This window comes from Dermacentor andersoni, chromosome 7, assembly GCF_023375885.2.
Source record: "Dermacentor andersoni chromosome 7, qqDerAnde1_hic_scaffold, whole genome shotgun sequence".
Classification (NCBI taxonomy): Eukaryota; Metazoa; Arthropoda; class Arachnida; order Ixodida; family Ixodidae; genus Dermacentor; species Dermacentor andersoni.
The window spans coordinates 176,145,977-176,173,333 of NC_092820.1; the positions used below are offsets into that span (position 1 = coordinate 176,145,977).

The 27,357-nt window shown below is 50.0% G+C and overlaps 1 protein-coding gene across 1 annotated transcript in view; it reads right to left on the bottom strand.

Annotated features, from left to right (window-relative positions):
* LOC129385249 (uncharacterized) overlaps positions 1-27,357 on the bottom strand; it is a 56,492-nt gene that overhangs the window by 5,798 nt on the left and 23,337 nt on the right. The window contains exons 3-4 of the mRNA XM_072289554.1: positions 9,608-9,802; positions 5,230-5,453 (exon numbers count right to left, since the gene is read on the bottom strand). Coding sequence (XP_072145655.1) covers positions 5,230-5,453; positions 9,608-9,802 — 419 coding nt within the window. The remainder of the gene's footprint in view (positions 1-5,229; positions 5,454-9,607; positions 9,803-27,357) is intronic.

Here is a 27,357-nt window from a genome sequence, read left to right on the forward strand (position 1 = left end):
CTTTCTTGGCTTCTCTGACTGGCCGGCTGATTGAGTGCGACGAAGTCGCGTAGCGCTCCGGCCTAATAATTTGACCACTTCTCATTGCGCACAGCGCGAATCTAAACCCAAGTGCAACACATTTCTTTTCGCTTCCGTCAGAGTGCGGCCACCACGCATGCGCTGGCGACCTCGCGCTCGGCGGCGGGACGCCGTTTCCACGGAGATGCTCGCTTGTGCGCAGTTTGGGGGCGCTGCAATTTTATTTCGCGGGCATCCGCAGTAAGCTGAAAAACCCTAATTCTCGATAGGTAGAAAGACAGAAAATGTTTACTCGGACGTTTTGCAAACCGCTCTGCAACTTTTTAATTGGAGTTTTTTCCTAGCTTCGTTGCTTCAGAAATCGGTTAATCAATCTTGACTAATTATCTAAGTGAGCAAAATACAAAAACATAGCGTGACACACTACGTACAAAAGTGCACTTGGTCGCGTCGTCTTAGAGCGCATCGGCGTGTTCTTAAAATCCGACTAACTTTAGCTGGAACGCCCTGCATACCTAAGCTGAAATAAACCTGCGTAAGGCAGGCAGGTGCCTGCCCCTACAAAGGCTAAAAAAAAATTTATTTTCAGTTTTAACGTGCCATAGCCACGTTCCTGCAAAATGCAAAGGCAAATTTCTGCAGACTGCCTATTTATTAGCTTTTAAAAGGCAATATCGCGCCTGATAACAAACCTGTATGTCTCGTCTTCATTGTAGTTAATCCAACTCGGTCCCGCCTGCCCGCCCTGGCTTGCGTGTCGTCATCACTACGTACAGTCGGTGTCGGAAATTTGCAAGCAGCGTGAATTGAAAAAAAAAAAAAAGAAAAGCTGTACGTTTCCGCACTTTAGGGACGCAGCCTACTTAAATTAAATTATGGGGCTTTACGTGCCAAAACCACTTTCTGATTATGAGGCACGCCGTAGTGGGGGACTCCGGGAATTTAGACCACCTGGAGTTCTTTAACGTGCACCTAAATCTAAGTACAAGGGTGTTTTCGCATTTCGCCCCCATCGAAATGCGGCCGCCGTGGCCGGGATTTGATCCCGCGACCTCGTGCTCAGCAGCCCAACACCATAGCCACTGAGCAACCGCGGCGGGTTGAACGCAGCCTACTTTCTCAGATGCGGCAACTCGCAGACGTTTGACACCGACTGTGCCGTACGGTCTGCGGTTAAAGGGGCACAAAATTATCGTTACGCATTGCGTGTGCGGTGCTTTACCATTACAACCATTTCAGGATGAGACATAAAAATGCTTAAAGGAAGTTATTATTTTTTCGTCTAAATGTTCAAAATACCACGAGCATAAAGATGTTCAACGAATAGAAAAATATCTTGCGGCAACTTCTTGAGCACGTGATTTGTGGAACACGAGGAAGAACACCCGAAAGCGAGCTTCGCCCCAAGCCACCTGTGGCTTGATGTGTGCAGACACTTATCGTCGGATGTGACATACACACACCTGTGTAGCACATTTCTTCGACACTACCCGCGTGATGCCACTGCGGCCGGAGGTTTCGATTCGGTCTTCTCACCGTGCTTTTAGCGAGAGAGAGCCAGTCGCGTGCCAAGCTTAATGTTTTTACGCGAGAGCAGCAAATGGCCCGCTGAGCGAAAAGCCGCTGTCTGTAGCAACGAAACGGCACGTCAATTCCAATTGGCTGCGACCCCCCGTCACTAGGGTTAACATACGATAAACTACGCCGCACCAAAATTCGAAAACATTACTCGCAGCGTTAACCATGCTGGTTAATTCGTTAAAACACGTTGACGGACTAGTTGGTTTAAATCCGTGATAGAATGTGTAAGCGCGACTGAACAAGGACGCAGAAAGAAGCAGACACACAAAGACAGCGCTGTCTCTGTGTGTCTGCTCATTCCTACCTCCTCGTTGACTCACTCTTAGACATGATAAAATTGTTAATTTAGTTAGTAAGCGAATGTTTACACGTTTATACGGCCGATAAATATACTACCCTTACTTCGTACCGCTATCTAGTAATTTGCTGTCGCAATCGGGGCTTCGCCTTTCGGGCGGAACTGCTAATTTTTTTTTCTTTTGCTGACCGGTTGATGCTTCCGTACACTTTAAATCTAAGCGCTCCTGGAAGGTGTACATTACCTACGGGACATCATCATCATCAGCCGGGTTACGCCCACTGCAGGGCAAAGGCCTCTCCCATACTTCTCCAACTACCCTGGTCATGTACTAATTGTGGCCATGTTGTCCCTGCAAACTTCTTAATGTCATCCGCCCACCTCACTTTCTGCCGCCCCCAGTTACGCTTCCCTTCCCTTGGAATCCAGTCCGTAACCCTTAATAACCATCGGTTATCTTCCCTCCTCATTACATGTCCTGCCCATGCCCATTTCTTTTTCTTGATTTCAAGTAAGATGTCATTAACTCGCGTTTGTTCGCTCACCCAATCTGCTCTTTTCTTATCCCTTAACGTTACACCCATCATTATTCTTTCCATAGCTCGTTGCGTCGTCCTCAATTTAAGTAGAACCCTTTTCGTAAGCCTCCAGGTTTCTGCCCCGTACGTGAGTACTGGTAACATGGTCTATTGTTGAGTAGCCTTTACGGAATCCTGCCTGGTCCTTTGGTTGACGGAAGTCTAAGGTATTCCTGATTTTATTTGCAATTACATTAGTAAATACTTTGCAGGCAACGGACAGTAAGCTGATCGGTCTATAATTTTTCGTGTCTTTGGCATCCCCTTTCTTATGGATTAGGATTATGTTAGCGTTCTTCCAAGATTCCGGTACGCTCGAAGTCATGAGGCATTGCGCATTCAGGGTGGCCAGTTTTTCTAGAACAATCTGCCCACCATCCTTCAACAAATCTGCTTTTATCTGATCCTCCCCAGCTGCCTTCCCCCTTTGCATAGCTGCCAAGGCTTTCTTTGCTTCTTCCGGCGTTACTTGTGGTTTTTCAAATTCTTCTATAGTCGGATACAACTTTAGAAGAAAGGGGGCGTTTGCTCCTCCGAGGCGGAGGCACACGAGCACCCACCAATGGGCGCGCACTCTGGACTAGCGTCATCAGCCGGACGGCCGGTGAGCCCGCCGACAGAGAAGATTGCCGCCCGCGCTTCGAACTGGGCGAGGTCGCGTCAGCTGTGTGCTTCAGCCCCTCGTCAGAGTAAATTACAGAACTGTTTGTGATGGTCTATCATGCCGGAAATGTTACTGCGAGCTTACGATGCGGCATTTGTGCCGCGTGCGTTTATGCTGAGCCGTGATCCGGCGAAGGAACATTGCAGCGAGCATCGCTGGCGCTGCGCTACGCTTTGCCTAAAAACAGGATCCCGCGGCGACCGCTACGAACACACATCCTGCGTGTTTGCTCCATGTTGTTTTATTTCGATCCCGAGTGAAGTTACGACGAGAAAAGCTTTCCAAAGACTGGTGCCTACTGTTAGCGGCGGGTGTGTTCGTGTGCAGTGTCGCTGCGTTTTTCGTCGGACGGGGTGAAGTGATGGAGCAAAACCATTCTCAGGAGAAATCAGAAAAGTGTGAGCGCATGAAACAAACTTACGAGTGTCTCAACAGAAAATATTTGCAGAAGAAGCCTTCAACGCAAAGATTTGTCGCCGTCAACTTAGCGTGAACGATCATTGTCAGCAGTGAGATAGCCGAGCGTCTAGCGACGGTGTTCGAGCGTTGTGTTGCACCGTCGATTGATTGCTGTCCACCAGTGCTCACTGCACGCGCTAGCTGTAGAATGCATGATGTGAAATTCTGAAAACACAAACCCAAAATATACATTTTATGCTATCTAAAACCAAGAGTATTTATTTAAAACGATGAATGCAGCATTTTTGTACCTTCCTGCCTCGACCGTACTCTCGCCCCAGGTTTGTAATAGTTGCGATAATGCATTGTTTTATAATATAAGTACTTTTTCAATATCAACTGATTCATTTTAAGCTTGGAAAACTAGTAGTAGATACGCCGTGTACATGTAAACAAGCGCAAAAGCCATGCAGAGCTGCTCTTTCTACGTTTGTCACTTGCAATGAAGCTAAAGAGCAGACGAGGGGCAGCGTTGTAGAAGGCACGGGGTTATTTTTCTGTCACTATGCGGCATGTGCTGTAGCACATGAGAGCTCTACTAAACCAGTCATCAAAATACAAAAGTCTTTATTTATGCCGAGAATAACGCGTTTCAGGAGCACGATTTTTCGAGCGGGACTATTTTAGTCGCGGAGGCAATCGGCTGTCGCGCTTCGGTCATCTGGGGGGGGCCTCCCCTTTTTTCTGAAGTTGTATCCGACTATAGACTATTCTGTCTTCCATTATCGTCGTGGGTGTCACTGGTACTGTATAAATCTCTATAGAACTCCTCAGCCACTTGAACTATCTCATCCATATTAGTAATGATTTTGCCGACTTTGTCTCTACGGCTTTGATACCTACGGGTATCACTGGCTGAATACCTTCGCATACCAATAGGATGTGGTAAGTTCGCTGCAGGATATTCATGCGTCATCTTGTGAATTCTTTGCTACGGTACTTTTTTTTTATTTGGCAACCAGCTCGAGCCTCAAGTAGCAAAGCATTTGCCTTCGTCTTATCGATCAGAGTTTCCCGTCTCGTTTCTTTCTTCGCATTCTTGCAAATCTACATGGACTTCTTTTTTTTTCATTATTTGCATCCAATTCGCTGTCTCTGTTTCTCTCACTTTCTGCTAACTACTGGTTGTCTATTTACGCTTTCAATTACCCTGTATGTGGTTGCTAGCTTTCTTGACCTTTTCCTTCATTTTGTGTCCACGTTTTTCAGGTACAGATACTCGTGCACTTTAGCCGCCCATTTATTTTTATCCATGTTCATGAGTCTTTCTTCACCGCTCATCTTGCTCTACACTTCTTTGACTTCAAAAGAAGGCCAAACCATGTCACCCTGCAGTGCCCCATTTGTGATTTTACCGTGGGCTCCCAAAGCCAACGGGCCTACCGATCTGGTTAACTTTCAACCCCGACAAGATATCATATTTTAAGCCTAGCGAGTGGTAGCCAACGTCACTCGTGGCCACGGCGTTGATAGTAATTTCTGCCAATATAGGTCTGCCTATAGAGCATCACATCAAGTACTATGTTCCTGTGTAGATGAAACGATCGGGCTCCATTGCTTCGATTATTTAGGTGTTCCTCATATGAGCTGACCGTAGTGTACATGGTAGCATTTTGCGCGCGTCTTACGGTTTTCCCGATGTTGCAGGCGTCCCGGCACTCGGCGAGCGAAGCGAACCCGCGACCTTCGAAGGCGCACATGTCGGGCGGCAGGCGCGTGCACCGAACCCTTTCAGTGCTGTCGGCGACGGCTGCTGCCAGACCGAGGCCCACCACGTACTGAAGCCGGCGGTCCCCATCTCGGCAGGCTCGACTGCGCACGGCACCGCACCGGCTGTTCACGTGCGTAGCGTCTGCGGGATGGGCACGGAGCGTCTCGAACACTGATTGAGACAGCCTATTGAACGCTCCTTCATTCTCCAGTTTCATGGAAGTTCCTTTCGAATTACGGGACACCACTGTCCTCCGCAAAAAGCCGTAGCCACTGTCACACGAAAAGAAAACATGGCTAAAGAAGCATCTACAGCAAATGTTCGATGCTGAAATCATCAGGCAGTCAACACCAGCTTTCGCGTCACCTATAACTATCGTGCCAAAAGAGGGCGGTACAGCCGTGCACGGACTATCGACTCGTGATCAGACAAACAGATCTGTTCCCGCTCCCTATGCGACGAATTGACGATATAATTAATGAAACAGGAGGCTCTCAGTGGCTCTTCAGAATAGACCTCTGTAACGGCTACTGGCAGATTCCACGACAAGAGAAATACAAAAAGTTTACAGCTTTCGTCACGCTGTGCGATGTCTATCAATATAACAGGCTGCCATTTGGAGCGGGTAAAAGGCAAAAAACGAACAGATATTTGTCCAGTGAAGCACAATAAGAACAACTGTTTTACTGACTGTCGTATGGGTGTGGTTTATAAAATTCCTCTTAGCTGTGGCCAGTTCTACGTAGGGCAAACGGGACGATGTATCAATCAGAGGCTAATGGAACATAAAAGGTCGTTAACCGGTGGATCGCCTTCTAATCTTTCGCTACATTGCCGAGATTGTAAATGCACGCCAGAGTTAGATGAATGCGCGATATTGTACAGGCATAAGAATGAAGATACGCGTCTTATAGTAGAGGCATGACATATCTATAATGGTGGAAGTGCGTGTGTGAGTCAGCCTTCGATTACTTTACATAAGGAAGAGATTAAGTGCCTTAACAGTTATCTCTCACGTAGACCGGCACGTGTACCCAATTGACACGTGGTGTTACCATTCCTGAGCATGCGCAGATGAGTTTTGTGTCTTCTTTCTTTCTTTCGCCTCAGTGCTCCCTTCAGTTGATAGTCGGCGTTCGTGTTGTCCACTTCTCTACTCTTGTGTCCTGTCTGCACGCCTCACTTCTTTTTTGCATAATGAATCCTTACCAACTAGCTCAGCTTTCTGTCGTTCTAGGCTTTTTCTTGTCGCAATCGATGAGTGTCTTAGCATTACAGCAGTGTATTGCTGAGAAGTCGCACACTGTGTTATAGCCCTCATGGAACGGGAAATGTTCGAGACCACCAAAGTCATAGTATCGGACAACGGGTCAGCCTTCTGCAGCCAAAAGTTGAGAAAATGGCCGGGGTGTAGAAGGATAGCGTTGCGGTTTCCGACGCCGCATCATCCAGAATGCAATGGTCTTTCAGAAAGGTTTATACGTGAGATAAAAAAATACTTGGACCACTAACCCAATTTTCCAGGCGGTAGGAAATGAGTCCGCAGTGACACATCACAATTCGTACGCGGATGGGCTACGGAGCAGTGCGTACTTTTCTGCACAGGGCCCTTGTCCGCCACTTTACCACCAGCTAAGTATCGCAAGGCGCGTTGCTCTTCATGAAACACCGAAAACAGAGGAACAACGAGACGAGTATAAGCAGCTACGTTTACGTCTTTTCGTTCCTTTCTGTGTAGGTGTCCCACAATTTCTGCTGCTACAATCCTCGAAGAACGAAACAATTAGCTCCGTTAAGCACCCTTTTGAAGTATAAATCAGCCACGAAAAGCAAAATCGACAGCATACATCATAACAGTTACCTGCGATAGAGCCCGGAAGCTTAGCTCTCCTTAGAAGTGGACTAAGTACCTCCAAGGTCTCATTCAGTGGCCCCTATATGGTGACAAAGCAAAGTCTACCAGAGACAATATATTACGAGGTACCCGGGAGAATGACCGAGACAAGCTGCGTTGGAAACGTTGTACTCGTACCATGCCAGAGCTGGAAATATGAGCCCCGGAGGATGTAAAGGACCTAGAAGACAACAGGCGTATTCTAATATACTGGGTCAAGAGAAGGAAGAAGTTGGAGAATAAAATGGAGGAACGGTTTCCACCACCTCCGTGCAGTTTCTTATAACTTATAAACCGCAATTCCTTCTATATGCATACTACAAGATATCCTTTTGACGAAATTAATTAACACAATTCTATACTCTTTAGTCTGCCTATAGGCATTGACCCAATGTCTAAGTTAAATATGGTAAAGTCTACACACCACAGACAAATTTCGTTGAAAGGTCCTTTTTTGCTTCTTTTGTGGTGTACATATAAACTTGGCGTAATTTCTATAGTCTAGAAATTGTCTACCTGTGTACAAGAAAAGAAGAAAAAAAGAGGGTCTGGGCTGCTCACATGGCTGGGATTCCCCATGTCCCCAATGAGGGCGTCCCCACATTAGGTGAGGACGCCCTCGGGATTATTTACTTATTTACTTATTCATTTATTGTGCCTTTACGGCATAAAATTCATTAGAAAAGGTAGGGGCTATAATTACACAAAAAAAAAGTATGAAGCTCTACTGTGTTTGTCTATGTAAGCATTGTGCTACTTGCTCATCTCCACGCAGCCTGGTGTCATTCATAATCTCATCAAACTTGATCCGGGCAGTATAAACCCTTATTGGCCCTTTAGGTTTGAGGATTGGGCGAGTTGGTATTGCATTCTAACACTGGTGCTGCGCAACATAGAACGAAAGAAACAATACGAGCCGGCCAGATAAAAGCACAGAGCGCTGTTCTTTCATCTGGCCGGCTCAAATAAGGGTCGGATCTAGTCCTATAAGGCTAATAACGACCAATAATGTTCTAAAACTGGTACAGTGCAACACAGAAAGGAAGAAACAAGCCGAGCCGGCCAGATGAAAGGACAGAGCGCTGTTCTTTCATCTGGCCGGCTCGGCTTGTTTCTTCCTTTCTATGTTGCACTGTACCAGTTTTAGAACATTATTGGTCGTTATTAGAGATCCGACCCTTATAATACCTTATCGATTGTTATCAACCTTATAGATGCTAATTCGATCCTTATCAACCCTTATATATCCTCACCAACTTTATCAGAATTTCTCCGACCATTATAAGCACTCATTGTTCTTTATCACCTTATCCATCCGCTTCGTACCATTATCAACCGTGGTGAGACCGCTGTAACCCATAATCACTCCTTAACATCCTTATCAACTCAGTGAGATATCTGTGTTGGGCGACGCGAAGCACATGAGCCCTCAGAGATCAGTGGCAATTCGGTCACTCAAGGAGCGCCCCGGAAGGCATATCCTGCGACCACCGAGACGCATCGTGGATGACGCGTGTTTGACATTAAATTTTGGCAGAACGGGAATTTTTCTGATGCCTCCAAGGCTTTAAGTTGACTCTACATGTGATCCTATAGCTGGCTTTCATTCCACCATCACCGAATCAGGGAGGCTGTTATCCTTCGATAGTTGTTTTGCACCACCGATACAACGCACTCATATGGTACAGATAAGTCTCCTTCTGCAAGTGTGGGTGTTTAGCCCAGTGGGCAAGACACTCGGCGTCGGGTCGTAGTTCGAACCTCACCACCGCCAACGTTCTTCATTTCGAATTCCGTTTCTTGCTTTATGGAGCGCTTCGTGTTACGCGAAACGGACGGACAGACACACCGACAAACATATTTCCTGGGTAATTCGCCTAAGAATGCTCATCCAATAAAATACACAAAATAACGCAGGAAAACACAACGAGCAAATCTGAAGAATGAGCCTTTTGCAAACGTTGAGGTCCCGGGGTGGCCGAGCACGAGGGAGCGCACTTGTACCTATTTTAGCGTTAAGTTCACAGTAGCAGCTCTGGGACTGCCTCACACAGCCGCGGCGGATGCTCTCCAACAAGAACGTCTGGGGTTGAACAAGGGGTGCCCAGATAGGATGCCTGGAAATCTCTATAGGGACCTCTTTCTGGACGCCTCACCCACAAGTAGCAAAGCGCGAGGCCGCGGGACATCTCAACTGTGAGATTCTGGCAGCAGCAGGTTTCTAACGCAGTACCTCCCGCATACGAGGCGAATACTCTACCACTAAGAGACAGCTGCGGTCAACACAGACAGACAGATGGACATGCTGGCACGGTAACATCCCTTCTGCTGTGACACATCGGCTACAGGTGCAAAGCCGAGCCGAGGCTCGGTCCTACGGTACAGATCGGCATCAACTCACTGGAACATGTCTTCTGGCATTCGTCCAGAGAGGCGAAGGCGTTTCCGCCAGGTTCGAGGCATTGGCTGCGCGGATCCCAACGCTGGCAGAAGCCGTCCAGGATGCTGGCGCCCGAAAATATCCAGGACGGGACGGGGTGCGCACAGCGCGCCACGGAGGGAGGCGACGTGCACTCGGGGCCCGGTGCGGGCGCACCTGAACACAAACAAACGTCATTCTGTCAAGTGGCGCCACGTTGGCGCTTTGAGCCAATCAGAGATGAGAAAAAGATGGCGAATTCGACAATCAGCCGTAATTTGACAGTGCACAGAATGGCATACCTGCACGACTTTCGAAAAGAGATTTTAAAAATCTGCAGTTTCGCCGAATCGATGACATTTCGAAGCGGCGTATAACACCGAACATGATACAAATTGGCGGGCTTTTGAAATACCCTCGGAAGCATTCAAACAATTTTACGTAAGCTATAAGTTCGCATAGGTACTTTAATGACATGCAGTTCAAAGAAATACAAGACTTGTTTTTGGTGCGGAGCACGGTAGAAGAATAGATAACGCGTCGGAACGAGGCTACCGCGCCAACGATTTTTTCAGTCGTGGTTTACGTCTCTCGTGGCAGATGGCCGCGAGAGACGTAGGGGGGGGGGGGGGGGGTCAAAAACAATTTGTGACTCAAAGGGAAGCTCCTTACTTTTCGAAGCGAGATCAGTGTGCCTTAGACTGCACACTTATAAAGCGAGTTACAAAAAATTACCGACGATTACGTTACTTCCTAATGCGAAATTTGAGCGCAGCAAATAAGCTGTTTCACCTTTTCGATAGATTGAGGCAAAGAAATCGAGCAACACATGTATGCGCTATCACAGAATTTTTTGTTGCATTTGTTGCACCCTGACTGTTTGCGAGCCTTTGTTTGCGTTTAGCCTCGGCCTCGGCCGCGCGAACGGTAGAGTCTTCTCTGCGACGGCGATGAGCTTCTGCTTCAGCCTCGCTTACTGCTGGTTGCTCTCGACGGCGGCGATGAGCCTCCGCTTCGGCGGTGCGAACGGCAGGGTCTTCTCGGCGGCGGCGATGAGCTTCTGCTTCAGCCTCGCTTACTGCTGGTTGCTCTCGACGGCGGCGATGAGCCTCCGCTTCGGCGGCGCGAACTGCAGGGTCTTCTCGGCGGCGGCGATGAGCTTCTGCTTCAGCCTCGCTTACTGCTGGTTGCTCTCGACGGCGGCGATGAGCCTCCGCTTCGGCGGCGCGAACGGCAGGGTCTTCTCGGCGGCGGCGCTTAGCCTCTGCTTCGGCGACGCGTACTCCTGGATCATCTCGACGGCGGCGACGGTAAGCTTCTGCTTCGGCGGCACGCACCTCTGGATTCTGACGGCGACGGCGCTGGGCCTCTGCTCTGGCAGCTCGTTTAGCAGCAGCAGCAGCAGCAGCAGCAGCAGCAGACAGAGGACTTCCATCGGTCGTCTCGCTCATGGCTCAGAAAGAACTGGCAGATAATTTCGCAGTGGCGAACGGCAGCGGCAATTTCGGCTCGGGCGCTGCACATATACAGATCCGCCGCCACCGATCTGGCTCTCTGATTGCCACCGCACAGGGCGAACGGCAGCGGCAATTTCGGCTCGGGCGGTGCACATATACAGATCCGCCGCCACCGATCTGGCTCTCTGATTGCCACCGCACAGGGGTTGCATTGGAGGAGGAGCGAAGAAAGGAATTAAGTTCGAGCCGGCGCTTTGACAACCGGAGACTCGCAGGAAGAGGGGGGAGGGGGGCGGCGTGTACACCCAGCGGCAAACGATGGGGACAACACGATAAAGGGAGGAGGGAAGAGATAGCAGCGACTGACTGATGCCGCTGACGCCGATAGTGAGTCAACCCCAGCTGCGGAGTTGGTTTCAGGGACAACGCCACCGATGCCGATACAAACAATATGATACCCTCGCTTCCGCAGCGCTAAGAACCAGGTCTAGCCGTGGGAAGGTGGTCACGTATTCGTCGACGTGCCGGGGCCTACGTGAAATAACCGGCGCGTCGGCAACTGAAGAGCACCCTATCCGCCACACAAGAACAGGGGGGGGGGGGACCCCTTCCTCCTCTTTCTGCATGGCGGCGACGGTGTTCTATGCAGTCACGTTATCTTGACTCTCTAGCGGCGTCAGCGGCATCCAGCGGTATCAGTCGGTCGCTGCTAGCGCTGGGGGGATGAAAGGGGGGCGGAGCTGGTTACGAGGCCGACGACAACGCCGACGACGACGCGAAACCCAGGAACGGACGCCAAAGAGCTGCGCTCTAAAAGGAAGAACAAGCGTGCGCTTGCGGCGGTAAAGGTAGGGAAACGATGGAACATGTTTTATTAGAATGTGAAGATATCTGCCCAGAGGTAAATTTCGGCTCCTCTGGCCTCCTTGAAATCCTTCGGTTCAGCGAGAGCAGGGGGCAACATGTCCGCAATAGGGACTAGTAAGAGGCGATTGGAAGTTTGGTGCAAGTAGGGAGACGACAAACAACGGAGGCGTACAAAAACAAAGTTCCCAAAAGCGGTTCAGGAAGTTTGGTGATGCGAATTCTTAGCGTTATTTTTAAGATAGGTAACACATTAGGCAAAATAATAACAAGAGCTTGGTGGTATAACCCACCAGCCCGTTCCGAAGGGTACGCTCGTAGCATCCATCCACCCATCCATGCATCCATCCACCCATCCGTCCGTCCGTCCGTCCGTCCGTCCGTCCGTCCATCCATCCATCCACAGCATCCATCCATCCACAGCACCCATCCATCCATAGCATTCACCCAGTGTCCATCCATAGTATCCATCTATAGCATCCATCCATCCATATATCCATCCATCAATAGTATCCATCTGATTCCAACGTTACTAGTCTAGCAATGTCTGATCAATCTCAGCAGCCGGCGCGACGCGCGGGACTCCTCAACATGGGTCTTCTCCTCAATAGACGCTAACTTCAGCCAGAGCTTAAAAATATGCGAATGCCTCGTAGCGGACTGAACAAAGGTAATGTTGTTTGGCGTCGCTTGGAATTACTCAAATTATTTGTTTCATTCCGCCTAATTAGATAATTAGCCTTAATGAATTGATCAAATACTGAAATATTATAATTAGGCGAAAAGTGTCAATAAGAAAATTGTAGCACGAAATGAAAAAATATTGACAACCATTCCACTCGGTAAAGATGGAATGGCAGCGAAAGCTGACGACAGTCACAGCTCTCAAACGAAAAGCAAAGTGCTTCATCTCCGCCGCGGGCCGGCCTGAAGATAGTGCAATATCGGGCCGACCCGCGGCGGAGGCGCAGAAGGTGTCAAGCACCACCCTTACGTGGCCCGATCCCGAACGTAGTGCAACGCCGAGCCGACCTGCGGGAAAGGTGAAGCAGGCGTTAAGCACTCCCCATACGTGGGGCCAGTGGTGCAGCGGTGGCGTAGAGGTAGAGTATCCGCATCGCGTGCAAGAGGACCGTGCAAGGGTGCCGCGCAATTTGCCACCGGATTAAAAAAAATCCGCGTGTTGATAAAATTGCATACAGGTGTGGAGTGCGGCCTGATCCCGGTGACCAACCGGTAACGCACTCCCTCACCAGAGCAGGATTGGCCACCTTGGTGCAGTACTTGGCCACAACCTTCTATATCCATACAGCAATCAAACCCCGGCCCTCAGTGCCTAGCAGCTGCGAAGCAACTGACCACGGCGGCGGACAGACCTATGACACAGCAGAGGGTGCTAAGAATACCTGGGTCCGAACAGGCCGCCATTGGAATCTGAACCTGGCAACGTTTAACGCTAGAACGTCACCTAGTGAGGCGAGTCTAGCAGTGCTATTGGAGGAATTAGAGGGCAGTAAATGGGATATAATAGGGCTCAGTGAAGTTAGGAGGACAAAACAAGCATACACAGTGCTAAAAAGCAGGCACGTCCTGTGCTACCGGGGTTTAGCAAAGAGACGAGAACTAGGAGTCGGATTCCTGATTAATAAGGATATAGCTGGTCACATAAAAGAATTCTATAGCATTAACGAGATGGTGGCAGGTCTTGTTGTGAAACTGTGGGGTTCTCACACCCATGCTCTTGGGACAAAGGAACGACAACACAGTAGTGCAAGCAATCACAAGGACATTTGTTGCACCTTTCATAGATCAATGCCTGCTAGCCGAGTTGCTATCCCCAAAACATGCCGATGTGCGCGCGACAAATCTAGAAGTCCGACTCACCGCGACCGGATAACGAGCGAATATGTTCGCCCCATGCTGGATCCCAACGCCTGGTCTTTCGCGCGTACGGTCACGCGAACGGTGGCGCGTTCGAAGGAGGCCACGCGAGACGGTCTCGCAGAAACATGGAGCGACGCAGTAGTCGGAACGAGCAAGCGTCGCTCGCGCCGACGCGCCCTGCTGGCGAGGGCCGCGGTAGCTGTCGGTGCGCGCCGGCTCTTTTCTCCGCCGCCGAGGGTTGCGAGCTGGATACAGGGGGCCGCCGAAGTCGCTGCGCCGAACTGGCCGCAGCATCCCCATCGCCCAGGGTGGTTCGATCGTAGTCCGGGGCAGCAGCGCAGACGATGTGCAGGTGACGCAAACCAGGGGTGACTCCAATCACGCTGCGTACACTCAACACACTCGGCAAAAACTAAAGTAGTGCAAGAGAGAGGAATTCTACATGCGCATCGCCCACGTGGTACGATGTTCACCTCGGCTAGCAAAAGATCGAACAGCTACTGAGATGCTAAGTTCACGTGAACGAAGCTCGCTTCCTTGAGTCGTACGCGTAATTTCAATTCGTGCGAGGCTAACTAGAATGAGGGAAGCAAAGTGCAACACCTCAACGCCACGGTCCACCAGGTTGTGTCCCTCCACGTGCGACAGGCAGCCTCGTAAAGCCTTAGGCCTAAAGCGTCGCTACCCTGACAACAACCGGCATCAAAAAAAAAAAAAACCCGTACTGGGCGCAAAACAGGCAGCCGCGAGGAGACGTCAGCTCTGTTAGGTGGTCCTACCCCGCTCTGTGCACACAGCATCCGAGTTGACGGCGCCCACCGTCCCAGACGGTGTCGGAGCGCCCGGTGCCAGGCCGCAATACCAGTCAGCCCGTAGTGGCACCCGTGGCCCGCGGCCACCCGGCTCCTAGAGCCGCGACTTCATCAGAGTCAAAGAGATAGAAGAAGCTATTTACATGAGAAATTCGGACCACCCACGAGGCTTCCGTACTCACTCGCTTCAGGCTTGCCAATGCTCCATGGGCGCTAAAGGCCGATTTACGCTCGAGCCGCCCATCGCCGCAAGCCGCACCGCACGCGTGCGGTCGCACGAAAGATTGCACGTATCAAACACTTGTGCACAAATTTCGGTTTACAATGTGTAAGGTATACACTGTGCACACAGTGTAAATGGTAATTTGTGCACAAGTGCTGGATACGTGCAATTTATTGCGCGACCGCAAGTGTGCGGTGCGGGTTGCGGCGATGGGCGGCTCGAGCGTAAATCGGCTTAGGTAAATCGGCCTCGCTCTCCCAGTCCCAGGATGTAGACCACGTGGCTCTCGTACCGACGAATGTCATTAAAAAAACACTTGCGAAAAGGCTTAGCATGTTGAAAAGTTCAAACACATTACAGCCACCGTCGCCTCGCTCAAGGAAGCACGCCGCCGACGCTAGCGATCAAAATCCACGCTAGACCTACGCTTCGGTTCAAACAAAGGTCTCGACCGCAGCAAAACTGTTAAAGCTATCGTCCGATGCCCCAAGAGGTCCACGTTGGGCAGCCAGATGTGGGATTCTCCCACCCATGCTCTTGGGACAAAAGAACGACAACACAGTAGTGCAAACAATCACAAGGGCATTTATTGCACCTTTCATAGATTAATGCCTACTAGCCGAGTTGCTATCCCCAAAACATGTCGATGGGCGCGCGACAAATCTAGAAGTCCGACTCACCGCGACCGGATAACGAGCGAATATGTTCGCCCCATGCTGGATCCCTACGCCTGGTCGTTCGCGCGTACGGTCACGCGAACGGTTGCGCGTTCGAAGGAGGCCACGCGAGACGGTCTCGCAGAAGCATGGATCGGCGCACGCGCGGCACGTCCCCGCTGCTTGCCGTCCCGAACCAAAGAGAGAGAGCTTTCTCCTTTTCGCTCCCAAGTAACCCCACCGGAGGCGGCGTTAGCACCGCAACACTCGCGCCATCTCTCGTACTGCGCCTCAACCAGACCGACTGCCGCGGGCATCACGCAGTCCACGCGGCGAAGCCGGATTGCAGGGAAAGGAAGCTATGCGGGAAAAACATATCAGGGGACGCGACAGAGTCGCGCATCCCCACAAAACTTAATAAGAGGTACAAATTGAAGGTCGTACAGGTCTACGCCCCTACATCCAGTCATGAAGACCAGGAAGTCGAAAGCTTCTATGAAGACGTGGAATCGGCGATCGGTAAAGACAAAACAAAACACGCTATACTGATGGGCGACTTCAATGCCAAGGTAGTCAAGAAGCAGGCTGGAGACAGGTCAGTGGGGGAATATGGCATAGGCTCTAGGAATAGTAGGGGAGAGTTTTTAGTAGAGTTTGCAGAACAGAATAATATGCGGATAATGAATATCTTCTTCCGCAAGCGGGATAGCCGAAAGTGGACGTGGAGGAGCCCGAATGGTGAGACTAGAAATGAAATAGACCTTATACTCTGCGCTAACCCTGACATCATACAAGATGTGGACGTGCTCGGCAACGTGCGCTGCAGTGACCATAGGATGGTAAGAACTCGAATTAACCTAGACTTGAGGACAGAAAGGAAGAAACTGGCACATAAGAAGCCGATCAATGAGTTAGCGGTAAGAGGGAAAATAGAGGAATTCCGGATCAAGCTACAGAACAGGTATTCGGCTTTAACTCAGGAAGAGGACCTTATAGTGTTGAAGCAATGAACGACAATCCTATGCGCATCGTTAAGGAGTGTGCAATAGAAGTCGGTGGTAACTGCGTTAGACAGGATACCAGTAAGCTATCGCAGGAGACGAAAGATCTGATCAAGAAACGCCAATGTATAAAAGCCTCTAACCCTACAGCTAGAATAGAACTGGCAGAACTTTCCAAGTTAATCAACAAGCGTAAGACAGCTGACATAAGGCAGTATCATATGGATAGAATTGAGCATGCTCTCAGGAACGGAGGAATCCTAAAAGCAGTGAAGAAGAAATTAGGAATATGCAAGAATCATATGTACGCGTTAAGAGACAAAGCCGGCAATATCATTACTAATATGGATGAGATAGTGCAAGTGGCTGAGGCGTTCTATAAAGATTTGTACAGTACCAGTGGCAGCCCCGACGATAATGGAAGAGAGAGTAGTCTAGAGGAATCTGAAATCCCGCAAGTAACGCCGGAAGAAGTAAAGAAAGCCTTGGGAGCTATGCAAAGGGGGAAGGCAACTGGGGAGGATCAGGTAACAGCAGATTTGTTGAAGGATGGTGGGAACATTGTTCTAGAGAGACTGGCCACCCTATATACACAATGCCTCATAACCTCGAGCGTGCCGGAATCTTGGAAGAACGCTAACATAATCCTAATCTATAAGAAAGGGGACGCCAAAGACTTGAAAAATTATAGACCGATCAGCTTACTGTCCATTGCGTACAAAGTATTTACTAAGGTAATCGCCAATAGAATCAGGAACACCGTAGATTTCTGTCAACCAAAGGACCAGGCAGTATTCCGTAAAGGCTACTCAACAATAGACCATATTCACACTATCAATCAGGTGATAGAGAAATGTGTGGAATATAACCAACGCTTATATATCGGCGGCGAGGAGTTACGGAGTCGCCATCTATCGGAAGCGCCTCACTGGCGTAGTATGAGGGATCACGCGGCGCGCTCCTCATAGGTTTTGCTGTCAGCGCTCACTGAAAACACCACTCGCGAGCTCTCCCGGAAATTTCTGTAAGTACTTTCGAAACGAGAGAAGTTTTTTACTGTCTAAATAATAACCTTGGGCGAACAGAAAGCACAGAATCATTTACAGACGCTATCTCTTTACAGAATACGTAAAATGAGCGCCACTGCGTGCGGTCGCCGCGATGGAGTCTCCCGAACCGGCTTCTTGCGTAAAAGGTAGGTAAACGTTGAGAGCAAACTATGTGAAATATGTTCTTATAGTGTTTGCATAGCTAAATGGAGCGTAATAGAATGAAGCCTCAATGCAGCGATCGCACAGATTCGCAGCGACCGACTGCGCGTCTGCATATGCTTGTCCGCTCACTGTTTCGCTTTCGCCGGGTGCGCGTTTTCGCACCGTGCCATGAGCTCTATAGGCCGCAGAATATGAGCATTTTACAGTATACAAGCAACCATTGTTGCGTGGGCGCTATCAGAGCTATTCAAAAATAATTTCATTGTAGAGACTTCGACGCGCACGGGGACTGTGATGTGCCGTCGCGACGATTCAATCTTCTTTCGTTCTTCTAAATTCTTGGACGTTTCAATATTATTTCTCGAGTTGCGTCGCACTGCATGTTTATCGGTGTTCTCAGCGTGCGATTTCCCGCTGCTTCTTTTTTGTAATCCAGTGCATTAATTCATAACACAAACATGACCATATGCCATGCTTTTTTTAATGTGCTTCTCACCGCTCCCTTTCCACTCCAGTGAACCTGCCAGTATCTATAGCATCGACAAGTTTATAGACCAAACCGTCATGACATTAGTCGGGCAGCAGACTCGGGCGAGCGTCTCAGTGCGCGTTTTTGGAACATTGCAGACCCGGCGTCGTAGCAGAAATCTTCCTCGCATCTGTGCTTGCTGCATACCCGAGTTGCAGACGATGACTGTACGCCGGTTTTATGTTTCGCGAGCCAAGCTTCACGCAGCTTCTTGTCCTGCGGATACGTGTGAATAAGGCTGACACCGGGCTCCGTTGCGTACGTTCGGCACTGCGACACCGAGCAGTAGCCTACCATGTTGCGCGCCTTCAAAGGCAGCCACTACCTATTGTAGTGCTTTCAAGCGTTGTAAAGGAGACACTCGAAGCGGGAAAGTGTCGCCACTAAGTGAGGACCGCAGCGTACGAGGGAATTTAAACTTTCGTTTTCAGCTCGCTTCGGCGCTACCGAAGCAGCCGACGCGGCCGCAATGTCCATGTGATCCCTAATAGCACGTCACGCCGACGGTGGCGCCAGCTCTTCCAGTGGGGGAGCTCGAGGCCAATAGCTTTCATTGATTACGAGAAAGCATTTGATTCAGTCGAAACCTAAGCAGTCATGGAGACATTACGGAATCAGGGTGTACACGAGCCGTATGTAAAAATACTGAAAGATATCTATAGCGGCTCCACAGCCACCGTAGTCCTCCATAAAGAAATCAAATCCCAATAAAGAAAGGCGTCAGGCAGGGAGATACGCCCTCTCCAATGCTAATCACAGCGTGTTTATAGGAGGTATTCAGAGACCTGGATTGGGAAGAATTGGGGATAACAGTTAACCGAGAATACCTTAGTAACTTGCGATTCGCTGATCATATTGCCGCAGAGAGCTCTCCACAGGCCATTTACCAGCACTCTCGTGAGGTATCCTTACATATCGCCTCATCGCTAAAGCTCCTAGGCATTACTCATTGCATCGCTGTTAGAAGAGCGCCAGCAACGCCTCGCGCATGGCGATACAGCGCGTGTCTCCCGTGCACGCGCTGTTAGGAATGGCCGTACGGGGTGACAACGTGCCAGCTTTCAGCCCGCTGCACGTGTTCCAATCCGGCCGGACGGGGCGCACTTCGGAGAACTGCGAATGGCCGGCAGCCACGTGGCGCGCGGTCAGCTCAGGAATGTGGTACTTGGCCGCGCCACCCGGGACAAAGCAGAGTTCTACGAAGCCCTCTGACGTCGGCTCCGGCCCTTTTCACCTGTGTGTATGTGCGGCACGTGTATGTGAGCCCTCATCCTCCTCCAAGTCGACCGCCCTCATCCTCCAAAAAAGGGGGTCATCTTGAATGACGTCAAACTATGCCGTCGAGCAGAGAGCTTATAAGCAGCGATTGTCTGCTAGGGTGTGCTCGTTGTCGTGCTCGTCGTCGTGAGCTGTGTGCTCGTTGTCATGCTCGAAATGTATTAGTGAGCTGTGTGCTCATAAGCTGTTTGCTGTAGGTTAGTCTTGCGGGCTCCGTATGGGAGTCACGCTAGACTGTCGATGTATGTCTTGCCTAAAATGTTAATATGTAAATAAATCCTGTTCACGTAGTTCTCTACGACCTTCAACTCTTACAAATGGCGGCAGCGGTAGATCGTCCGACGACTCCTACACCTGGTTGACAAAGGTGGGATCGTCCGACGAATCTAATAGCGCACACGGCAGCGCCCGAGTCTGCCGTCCAATGAGAAGCCACGGCGTGGCTCCTGGCCTTCGGGGCGCGTGAAAAGTGTGTTCGGCGGCGAGACGCGGTTGACTGTGGAATAGGCTCTTGTTAACTCTTCTTTTAAATTCTGTGAATGCTTAGTATTGAGTTTCGGGGCACAAGTTCGCCCACAATAAACCAGTTTGTTTAGTGTGTTTCATTGAACAGTGCTACATTTCTGGTGGAGGTGCGGGGTATGACTGGGAGTCCCCAGTTCGTAAGAGAACGGAGCCCCGACGCTCAGCGATTGGAACCCAGGGAACTGACTCCAGTACACTAGCGCACAAGCAGCCGCATCCGAAGAGACCCACCCGAGTTCGGACCGCTTCCTGTTGCTGCAGCAGTGCAGGCAACAGTTACCAGCGACGGTGCAACCATGACCAGCCCAGTGGCATCGTCCCAGCTCATCGTGTACCCACCACGCACGCACGAGTCCTTCCATGGCGATACGTTCGAAGATGTGGGAGTCTGGTTAGAGCACTTCGAACGAGTGGCAGATTTCAACGGCTGGGAGGAGACACGGAAGCTTCGCAACGTGTACTTCGCGTTAGAAGAGTCAGCGAGGACATGGTATGTCAATCATGAAGTGGCGCTATCTTCACGGGAAGAATTTCAGCGACAGCTGCTTGCCACGTATGCCAGCGCCGATCGGTGAGAGAAGGCGGAGCACGCTCTACAAGCCAGAAACCAAACGAGAGTGTCGGCATGTATATCGAGGACATGTCCCGTTTCTTCAAGCGCGCTGATTCAAACATGACCGAAGAGAAGAAATTACGCCATCTGATGCGTGGTGTTAAGCAGGAGCTGTTTGCAGGACACCACAACCCACCAACCGCAACCCACCACACAGTGTTGCTGAGTTTCGCACCGAAACGACGACCATAGAGAAGGCGCTGCAGCAGCGTGCCTCGTGATGTCACCAGCGCACTAGTCGATCTCCTGTCAGCAGGCCCAGGCAGTAACACTGAAGCGCTAAGAGAACTACTGGTGCGATCAGTCGCAAAGGAGGAGCATCGAAAGCTACCGGAAGCCACGCCGACAGTTTAAACTCTCGCCGCCGTAATTCGAGATGAATTTCGCCACGCCATTCTGCAGCCAGGACGTGAGTAACCGCCTGTGCATCATGAACAACTACCACCGGTACGTCGCGTGCCGACATACGCTGACGCGTTATGCCAACCGACCGGGCATAGTTCTCCATTCGCGACCCACAGCAGCCGCCAGCCGACTCTGCGCTGTGGACCCCTTCTAGCAGAGCTGAGGCCACGAAAAAGCGACGTGTGGCGTGCACCTGACTGGACGCCACTCTGTTTACAATGCGGAGAAGCTGGGCACCTTTACAGAAAGTGCCCATATCGCAGAGCGGGTCTTCGCGGCTTTACGATAAATGCACCTTGTCCCCGTAATGGTGAAAGCCCCATCGAAATTCAGGACTACTTGACCAGACAACAGGACCCGGCTGCTAGATACCAACACGAGTCACGATCATCAGCGTCTACAAGCTACCGATCACCGAGTCCACGGCCATCCTCGATTTCACCAAGGCGTCGTTCACTGATCCCACGTCATGAAAATTGAAGCGAGCGACCTGTGGAGGCGAGGCCGCTGACGTTCGAAAAAGCCAAGATCCTCCGACAAGTTTACCGAGCAGCCGCGACGAACAGAAGCGGATGAATAAGATAATTGAACAGATCATTTCTTCAGACTTGCGCATTACAATTGACGGTAATGAATTGAGTGCATTAGTTGACACAGGTGCCGATTATTCCGTCGTAAGATATGCACTCACCAAGTTTTGATGCCGTGGGGTGGACCCCAGATACGTACGGCTGGTGGGCACCTCATTACGCCCCTGGGTAGATGTACATCGAGAATCGAAATTCGGGTTTTTTCTTACGTCGCTGATTTTGTCGTACTACCAGAATGTTCGAAGGATATAATACTCGGAATGGACTTTCTTCTATCAAATAGTGCCATAATCAACCTGCAGAATTCTAGCGTGTGATTTTCTACGAAGCAGGCTATAGACATGCAAGAGTCAGAGGAGCTAGAACACGTTGCCTTGCGGGTTACCGACGATGACATAACCATGCCCCCACGATGCAGCATGCTGGTTCGCGTAAGAAACGAAGCATTCGACGACTCGGAAGGTATAGCGGACGCCAACGTCGAGCTACTGTTGAAAAAAGGCATTTCCGTAGCGCGAGCAATTGTTCAACTACACGATGGGTGCGCTGATGTATTGCTGACGAACTTCGGAAGCGAATTTCAGCACGTCGCAAAGAACACAGCCATCGCCTTCCTGCACAGCGCTACTGCAGTCACAGATGTATGTAGCTTAGCGTTGTCAGATTTGGCAGACGTAGCTGTAGAGATGAACTTGGGACGACAGGGCTAGGCGAGCAGGATTTAATTGCAGGATTTACATTTAAAACAGGACATACATTGGCAGACTAGCGCGACTCCCATATGGAGCCCGCAAAACTAACACACAGCAAACAGTTTACGAGCACACAGCTCACTAGTACATTTCTAGTATGACAGAGCACTCAGCTCCCGACACGAGCACGACACGAGCACACCCTAGCAGCCGGCAAACGCTGCTTATACATACACGTGCCGCACATACACACAGGTGAAAAGGACGGACAGTTCTCGGTACCGCCCAGCTTTCAGTGCCGACGTCAGAGGGCTTCGTAGAACTGCTTTGTCCCGGGTGGCTCGGCCAAGTACCAATTTCCTGAGTTGATCGCGCGCCACGTGGCTGCCGGCCCTTCGCAGTTCTCCGAAGGGCGCCCCGTCTGGTGGGCTTGGAACACGTGCAGCGGGCTGAAAGCTGGCACGTTGCCACCCCGTACGGCCATTCTTAACAGCGTCAAGGCCGCCTGCTGTCCAAACAACGCATGACGTTGTAATATCAGTTGCGATCAACCAAAGTCTGTCGCCAGCCCCGAAAGAAATGATGGAGGACCTTATAAATGAATTCGCAGAATGTTTCTCCACCTCGTCAAAGGTACGGCGTACACCAATTGTTCAACACCGTATAAAAACAGACGAAGCGACCAGGCCAGTATACCAACATCCGTACCGAGTGTCACCGGTTGAACGAGAGGTAATAATAGTCAGGTGTAAGAGATTCTTGAGGACGATGTCATTCAGCCAACAAGCAGCCCGTGGGCGTCACCCGTAGTCCATGTGAGAAAAAAGGACAATACATTGAGATTCTGTGTTGACTACCGGAAATTGAAGTGTGACCAGGCGGGATGTATACCCCCCTTCCCCGCATTGATGGCACGTTGGATCGCCTACGACATGGAAAATTTTTCTCTTCATGAGATCTCAAGAGCGGGTAATGGCAAATTGAAGTAGATGAAAGAGACCGTGAAAAAACTGCTTTCGTAACCCCAGACGGCCTGAAGGAATTCATAGCGCTTATATTCGGCCTCTGCTGTGCGCCGGCGACATTCCAGCGCATGATGGGCAGTGTCCTCTCGGATCTCAAATGGCAGTCATGCTTAGTTTACCTAGACGACGTAGTGGTATTTTCCCCAACATTCGAACAGCATGTCCAGAGGCTGCGTTTAGTGCTCCAAGCCATCCGCTCGGCAGACCTAACCATTAAACCGGAAAAGTGCCAGTTTGGATTCTTGGGTCACGTAATTAGCGCGCTAGGTATTGGTCCGAATCCCGACAAGACTGCTGCCGTTGCGCGATTTCCAAAGTTGACAAACAAGACAATAGGCGATTTTTGTGACTGTGTGCTTATTACAGGCCATTTGTAGAAAACTTCTCAAAAATTGACGAACCTCTAACGAAACTTACTAAAGAAGACGTACCCTTCATGTGGCATACTAAAAAAGAGGCCGTATTCAATGAATTAAAGGAACAGTTGCAAGCCCAACCCATCCTCGCCCACTTCGACGAGACAGCGGACACAGAAGTCCACACAGATGCAAGCAATCTCAGTCTCGGCGCGGTTTTAGTTCCGTGGCAAAATGGGGAATAGAAAGTCATAGCATAAGCTATAGCCGCACTCTCTCGAAAGCTGAAACAAATTACTCTGTGACAGAAAAGGAGTGTTTGGCTGTCATATGGGCCATCAGCAAGTTCCGACCATACCTCTATGGCAGGCCGTTCCATGCAGTCAGCGATCACCATTCTCTTTGCTGGCTGGCAAACCTAAAGGACCCATCTGGACAACTTGCGAAGTGGAGCTAAGGCTTCAATAATACGACATTACTGTTGTATGCAGGTCTGGAAGAAAACATAACAATGCTGACTGCTTGTCCCGCTCACCAGTGGAGTCTATTCCTTCAGAAGAAGAACAGTTCCCGTTTCTTACAGCGATGACAGCTTCGGAAATCGCCGAGCGTTAACGGGCCGACACAGAATTGCTCCCACTCATCGAGCACCTCGAAGGATACGACGTCCAAGTCCCACGTATGTTTATGAGAGGTTTATCGTCATTTTGCCTCCGAGATAATGCGCTCTACAAGAGAATCTTTGAATGCAACCAGGAAAAATTTTTGCTCGTCGCACCGTCAGCCATGCGACTGGAAATTTTGGAAGCTTGCGATGATGAACCATCGTTGGGTCACTTAGGTGTCAGCCAGACGTTCGCCAGAATTCGTCTCAGATACTTCTGGCCTAAATTGTTAGCGTCGGTACAGCACTATGTGAAGACTTGTCGCGAATGTCAAAGGCGCAAAGCACCACCCGTGAAACCGGCAGGCCTTCTCCAACCCATAAACCCACCGAAGACTCCATTTCAACAAGTTGGAATGGATCTTCTTGGCCCGTTCCCAACATCATCGTCAGCGAAGAGACGGATGGTAGTAGCGACGGACTATTTAACACGATATGCTGAAACTGGCTGCCTTGAGCGAGGAACAGTAGTTGAAGTTCCAAATTTCTTCGTTTGTAACATAGTAATGCGACATGTAACATAGTAATGCGACATGTAACATAGTAATGCGTCTTACCAGTGCTCACGTACGGGGCAGAAACCTGGAGGCTTACGAAAAGGGTTCTACTTAAATTGAGGACGACGCAACGAGCTATGGAAAGAAAAATGATAGGTGTAACGTTAAGGGATAAGAAAAGAGCAGATTGGGTGAGGGAACAAACGCGCGTTAATGACATCTTAGTTGAAATCAAGAAAAAGAAATGGGCATGGGCAGGACATGTAATGAGGAGGGAAGATAACCGATGGTCATTAAGGGTTACGGACTGGATTCCGAGGGAAGGAAAGCGTAGCAGGGGGCGACAGAAAGTTAGGTGGGCAGATGAGATTAGGAAGTTTGGAGGGTCAACATGGCCACAATTAGTACATGACCGGGGTAGTTGGAGAAGTATGGGAGAGGCCTTTGCCCTGCAGTGGGCGTAATCAGGCTGATGATGATGATGATAATGAATGCGACATGGTGCACCAATAGTCGTGATTACCGATTGAGGAGCGGTCTTCACAGCTGATTTGATGCAGTGTTTGATGAAGATGACTCAAACAAGTCACAAAAAAAGCACTGCATACCATCCCCAAACACACGGCCTGACAGAACGTCTAAACCGAACCCTGGCCGATATGCTGTCCGTGCATGTCGACCTCGAACATAAGATATTGGACGCAATCTTGCCTTACGCCACTTTAGCCTATAATACGGCTACACAGGAGACAACTCAGGTCACTCCATTTCAACTGGTCTATGGCCGCACAGTAACAGCCACACTGGATGCTATGTTGCCAGTAGATGATGACAACAACCCGTACGACGTCGACGACTTCCTACAACGAGCTGAAGAAGCCCGGCAGTTGGCACGGTTCCGTATACGCCAGCAACAACGTACGGAGGCCAGCAACAACGTAGGGACGCAAGCTACTAAAACCTGCGCCACAGAGAAGTTCAGTACCACCCAGGCGCCAAAGTGTGGGTATGAACACCAGTGCGTCGTCGCGGACTATGTGAAAAACTCCTTCGCCGGTACTTTGGACTTGACGAAGTTATTCGCCGAGTAGGTGACCTGAATTACGAAGTCATCCCTCATGAACAAGAGCGATCAAATCGGCACAACAGTGCGGAGGTCGTACACGTAGTCCGCATAAAGCCTTACTACGACAGGCAATGAAAACACATCTGTAGATCAATTTGTTTCATACGCATCGGGACGATGCGTTTTCAGAGGGGGACTAATGCCGCAGAGAGCTCTCCACATGCCAGTTACTAGCACTCTCGTGAGGTACCCTTCCAAGCGCCTCATCGCTAAAGCCCCTAGGCATTACTCATTGCATCGCAGTTAGGAGAGCGCCAGCAACGCCATGGCCATACAGCGCGTGTCTCCCGTGCACGCGCACACGGCCGCTCCCGAGTCTCCCGAAGGCCAGAAGCCATGGCGTGGCTCCTGGCGTTCAGGGCGCGTGAAAAGTGGGTTCGACGGCGAGACGCGGTTTACTGTGGAATATGCTCCTGTTAACTCTTCGTTTAAATTGTGTGAATGCTTAGTATTGAGTTTCCGGGCGCAAGTTCGCCCACAATAAACCAGTTTGTTTAGTGTGCTTCTTTGAACAGTGCTACAATATTGCCTTGCTTAGAAACTTAAGGGACCAATTGCAATGCATGCTCACTGCCCTGGGCAAGCATAGCAGAAGGGTGGGTCTAAAAATTAATCTGTAGAAAACTAAAGTAATGTTTAACAGTCTCGGAAGATAACAGCAGTTTACGATAGGTAGCGAGGCACTTGAAGTGGTAAGGGAATACATCTACTTAGGGCAGACAGTGACCGCGGATCCGTATCATGAGACTGAAATAATCAGAAGAATAAGAATGGGCTGGGTTGCGTTTGACAGGCATTCTCAGATCATGAACAGCAGGTTGCCATTATCCCCCAGGAGAAAGGTGTATAACAGCTGTGTCTTACCAGTACTCACGTACGGGGCAGAAACCTGGAGGCTTACGAAAAGGGCTCTACTTAAATTGAGGACGACGCAACGAGCTATGAAAAGAAGAATGATGAGGGGTGTAACGTTAAGGGATAAGAAAAGAGCAGATTGGGTGAGGGAACAAACGCGAGTTAATGACATCTTAGTTGAAATCAAGAAAAAGAAATGGGCATGGGCAGGACATGTTATGAGGAGGGAAGATAACCGATGGTCATTAAGGGTTACGGACTGGATTCCAAGGGAAGGGAAGCGTAGCAGGGGGCGGCAGAAAGTTAGGTGGGTGGATGCGATTAAGATGTTTGCAGGGACAACATGGCCACAATTAGCGCATGACTGGGGTAGTTGGAGAAGTATGGGAGAGGCATTTGCCCTGCAGTGGACGTAGCCAGGGTGATGATGATGATGGCCTGGGGACGAGATGACGGTATACTCTGA